The 5,017-nt window shown below is 47.5% G+C and overlaps 1 protein-coding gene across 1 annotated transcript; it reads left to right on the top strand.

Moving 5' to 3' along the window:
- Nucleotides 1–3,065: 3,065 nt before the first annotated feature.
- On the top strand, nucleotides 3,066–3,286 carry LOC125757776 (uncharacterized; the record flags this gene model as incomplete). The annotated part of the gene is given in 1 exon segment (XM_049413924.1): nucleotides 3,066–3,286. A coding segment is annotated over 1 exon segment (137 nt), but the record flags the coding sequence as incomplete, so codon positions are not given.
- Nucleotides 3,287–5,017: the final 1,731 nt, after the last annotated feature.

Below are 5,017 nucleotides of genomic sequence, written 5' to 3' on the forward strand. Positions count from 1 at the left end.
CATGTATAACACGTGAAGCAGTGACACTATAGCAATAACCATCGACTGTTCTTTATAAAGCGCGGACTGAAGAGTTCCAGCTATGTCACTATCAAAGGGCCCCTGAACAGGGGCGTAGCCAGGGGGGGGGGGTTGAACTCCAACCCCCCCCCCCTAGCTACGCCCCTGTTCAGGGGCCCTTTGATAGTGACATAGCTGGAACTCTTCAGTCCAATATATTCAATTTTGCTTGCGTATATATGCACGCACACATACAAATGCACGCACGAACATACGTAAAGTATGGTTGAACCCCCCCCCCCGAAAAAAATTTCTGGCTACGCCCCGCCCCTGAACACCCTATAAAAATATAACAAACGAGCGCGTCATTACCTCCTGGCGTTTCCCGTCTCTTCGACAGTATTCATGACTCCAGCAGACTGTTCAGGTGACGTAATAAGGAAATAAGGCTCTCGATTGGTCCATTATGCGGATTATCAGTTGTGAATTGTATCCTATCTTGCTAATGCAGTCACACGCCCTTCCTGCCTTGTCTCGTATGACCATTGTGCCCGATCAACTGAATTCACCTCGTTTTGTGCGTTTTCGACCGCGCAAGCGGGGATAATAGCGTGGGCCGAAAAGAGAGAAAACCTGATAGGCTCAACGTTTATAGTGCTGACACTGAGCCCGTGTTTTACGAGGAATAAGTGGCGAGGAGGAGATAGCGCCTCAGCAAGGGTAGTGCAGGCGAGATAGAAACCACTCTCTTGTCGTTGAGCACGGAGTGGCCTAGGGACCCTTTAAAACCATATAGAAAGGCGATGGTGACGTGGTCCGTAGTTTAACGACTATTCCACGCGGCCGTACTCGCAGGTAAAGTAAGGTCTGTATTCGCAGAACACTTCTTACCTAAACGCCATCCCTTGAGGGGCCATCACTGCACCAACAATTTCATAAACAAGGCCAGTTGGCGGTAATGGTAAGCGTTCAAGAGCCAACCTACAAAGAAATGCTTTGGCGGAACAAAGGTCGAGTCATCATGGGCCTTGCCTTAATTTGGTGTCAAGTCTGATGTGCGCTAAAGAAAAAGTTAAAAGAGGTTAGAAAGCACTTCACTTTTCTCGCAAGCATCAGAATGAGGCCGGAAGAAGCGCCGTAGGTGCGTATATTTCACTGCGTCGGAAAATAACTTGTCTCCAGCTGCGAAACTGTGTGTTAGGAGCTCAGTAAGGTTACCTCGACTGAATGTGATAATAGAATGCTGTGCTTCATTGCTTCTTTTTTTAAAATCGGGGCTGTTTAAAGGGGTCATGAAGCACCCCTTGGGCTGATTGAAAAAACACATCCTGCGGAAAGCTGACACGGCTATGAACTGCTGTGCCAAATATTACAGTCGTGCGCGCCGCGTAATGGCCACAAGCGGAGCGCGAAGTTGCCGTTTCCCCAGGCACCCTCTTTTCAAACAGAGGCCGGTTCTCACTCTCGTCGGTGGGCGGGGCGTCTGTCCGCTGTACGTCGCAAGAGACATAGCATGCTTATTGGCCGATAGCCGACGTAAATCGAGAGCGGCGTTCGGATCAGATGCGCTTCTTGCCGCGGGGTGCCGCCACTTGCCGACGCCGCACTCCTCAGTACACGGTAGCCGCACTCGCGCAAGCGAATCACAGCGGGAGAGCGATCGCGTTTCATGACGCGCGCTGGCGTAACTTCTTTCCCCCATGCCATCCCTCCCTGTCTAGCTTCCAGTGCGCTCGTCGGCACGAGAAAAGAGAGAAAGCGCTGGGAGCGTGCGCCAAACCCCCGTAACTCCGCTGATTCTTGACGGATTCGAGAAATTTTTGCGGCAATCGATTCGGGAGGCAGTACACTCCGATACTGAGGCCATTAGATCATTACTTGGAAAAGTGGTTCATGACCCCTTTAAGGCGGCCGTTAGTCCGTGAGCTGCGAACAGAAATCATCATCATTACGAACCGGCACGCACTCTGTCCATCCTCTTCTTCATCGTCGTCCTCTTCTACACCTTATGCTTCGCTACCAGAACACGTGCGCCGATTTCTCAGGCACGGGATGCAATGAACATGATGGGCGAGACAACGAGTACACAGAGAAGAAGAGAGAGAAAAGTAATGATTTAGAAAGACACTATAGGGGAAAAAATTTCTTCGCGAGGCGAAATTCGAACCCGCGTACCCACGATTCGAAGGCGAGTGTCTTAACCATTCGGCCATCCAGGTACGCTAGCAAAGCATAGCATAACCTTGTACAGTATAGTATAGCAGGGAGGTGGGAAAGGGAAGTGAGGGTGAGGACAGATGCGAGGTTGAGTAGGATGGAAAGCAGCAGGGGGAGAGTAAAGCGTAGCTCAAAGCGAAAGAGTGAAATAGAGAGGACGAAAGGCAGAAAGAGAAAGAAGGAGATAGAAAGTAAGAGGAAGTAAGAAATAGAGAGAGAGAAGGAAAGGGAAAAAAGAGAGATATATAGAACGTCCGAAAGAGGCATAGAGAGAAAGAGAGAAAGAAAGAAATAGAGACAAAAAGAAAAGACGTACACAAAACACAGAGAGAAGAGCAAAAAAGAAAGAAATGGAGGAAGAAAGGAAAAAAAAGATTGGCAAAACTTTGCAAAACAGCAACATCAAGGAATACCTAGGTGCCCGTCAGCTTCGCTGCCTGTTTAGCCTTGTGCCTCCAGTGCAAGCTACGTCAATTTTTTTTTCTCAGTCTCAAAAATTAAAAAAATCATGCAGAAATGACACCCACTATGTGGTTCGCCTTCTATCTAGCCAACATTGGGATAAAGAATGTTTAGAGATTAACCTTGTTTTGCGGGGCTCTGTTTATAGTCTACTGAATTACAACAAAATTGTGAAACCATCGCGCAATTAAGCCTCTCCAAACGAGACGCTTTTTGTGAGAATCGCTGCATCATGCGCATCTCACAACGGCGATTTTCATTGCGCCGATCACGGTGTGCCTTGATTAAGTGTTATAAGCGTTAACACATGTTCAAAGTAGAACAAGCTGCCTATTAATATCGGGTTTCTAGGTGGAAACGTGGAACACCTAGGTCCTACGGATGGCTTCGATATCTGGCATGCGCTATCAGAAGGCACCGAATGGCCGCGGCAGGAGATACTCCACAACGTGGATCCAGTGAGCAGAGCCATGGCGCTGAGAGTGGGCCGCTACAAGCTCTTGGTTCAGGCACCGAAAAACGACAGCAGATTGAAGAACAACCGCCACCCTGTGAAAGGCATGGATCGTCCACTGGACGACTTGACGCGGTTGCGCGCAGCTTCAAGGTACGCTTCGATTAGTAATATAATAATCATTGATGGGCTTTTACGTGCGAAAAACACGGCATCATTATGAGGCACGACGTTGTAGGGGATGTCGACCACTTGGGGTACTTTAAAGGGACGCTAAAGAGAAACAATGAATTGGTTTAGATTGATAAAGTGTGCTCTGAGAGCTCTTGTGTAGTTTATTTCAGCACCATAGGTTTATTATTAGAGGAGAAAACCAAGTTCAAAGTTTCATTTTTAAATTTCACGCTGAACTTTGTAATTCGTGACGTAAAAGACTTCAAAGAGCATTTAACGTATTTTGGCGCCGCTGGCTCGACGAAATTTCCACAAACTCGTTATGTCAAGTCTCTGGCCCCCTCAGAGGACAATGTACTTCGATTTAACCGATTAGGAACTACGTAGGCCCAAGCAGGCGCCGTCAGAAATATGTGACGTCACCGCTAATGGTGCTATGACTATTGGTAGTGCTCAAGTAGAATGAAGAGCACCGCAATAAGAACGGAACGAGATGCACAGACGTAAACACAACGGTGCGCACGGACTCGGAGACACTTATTCAAAATGGCGGCACGACGACTTTTCGCAAGGCCTGGTGCGGAGAGTATGTGTACTTCTCCGCGTTTTTTTTTTTTCGTTACACGCACGTTCTGACTGTAATATGCGGTGAAATAACTTTCAATATTGATAAAATTCATTATTGTGTTGACTGCGGCTGTTCTGTGTTTGCGGTTTTTTCTGTACTACAGATTACTGGGGACGAGAGTACACCATTCCGCCGCTAATGGAGATCGCCGAAATCCCTTTGCGAAACGCTCCGTTTAACTTCGTTGGCGTAAGGGAGACCGTGTGACACGGACCGTATCTCCGTTGACGTAACGACGAGGGAGTTGCACGGAGTTAGCGGGCGCCCGTGTGACAGGGGTATTACTTCGTTGAAAATGTCCGACTTGGTATGCAAGTTGTTTTTATTATGGCGGGAAATCGATAGGACTCGGCGTATCCCGCGTAGTTTCCTTACATTGTTTTATTTATGTTGTTTTGCTATCATAAGTAAACTGTCCGTCAGATATCATAAACCAGATCCGCTGTAACAAAGTATCGTTATACCAATGCACGTAATTATTTTTGAGTCGTTTGTCTTGAAGAAGAAAAAAAATAATAGAAGACGTAATTTACTGCACGTATTGCTGTCTTAAGCCTAAATGCTTTCCGCCTAGTCCGAAATGATATAAGATATAAAAACAACGAAAGAAGGCGTGCGGGCGAAATATTGTATTGCGCTCGCAGTACACTTTGAAGTGATTATTATTTATTTGCTATTGGCGGCGAGGAGTTACGGAGTCGCCCTCTGTCGGACGCGCCTCGATTGCGTGCTAGGCAGGATGCCGCCGGCGCGCGCCCCATAGGTTTTGCTGTCGGCGCTCTACGAAATCACCTCGCGGAAGCCCTCCGGGACATTTCTGCAGGTACTTTCGAAAAGAATATGTTCTTTCCTGGTCAAAAGAATATTTTCGACGAACAGAAAGCACAAGATAGTCTACAGTCGCTGTCTCTCTGCAGAAAACCGAGCACCCGCTTCACGCGGTCACCGCGTTGGAGACACCTGAACCGGCTTCTTGCGTGAAACGTAGTCACTCGCTGAGTGCAAAATATGTGAAATATCTCGTTAGAGTAGAATGCATGTATAACTAAACAGAGCATAACAGAAAGAAGACTCAAGCCAGC

Source organism: Rhipicephalus sanguineus, chromosome 3, assembly GCF_013339695.2.
Source record: "Rhipicephalus sanguineus isolate Rsan-2018 chromosome 3, BIME_Rsan_1.4, whole genome shotgun sequence".
Taxonomy (NCBI): Eukaryota; Metazoa; Arthropoda; class Arachnida; order Ixodida; family Ixodidae; genus Rhipicephalus; species Rhipicephalus sanguineus.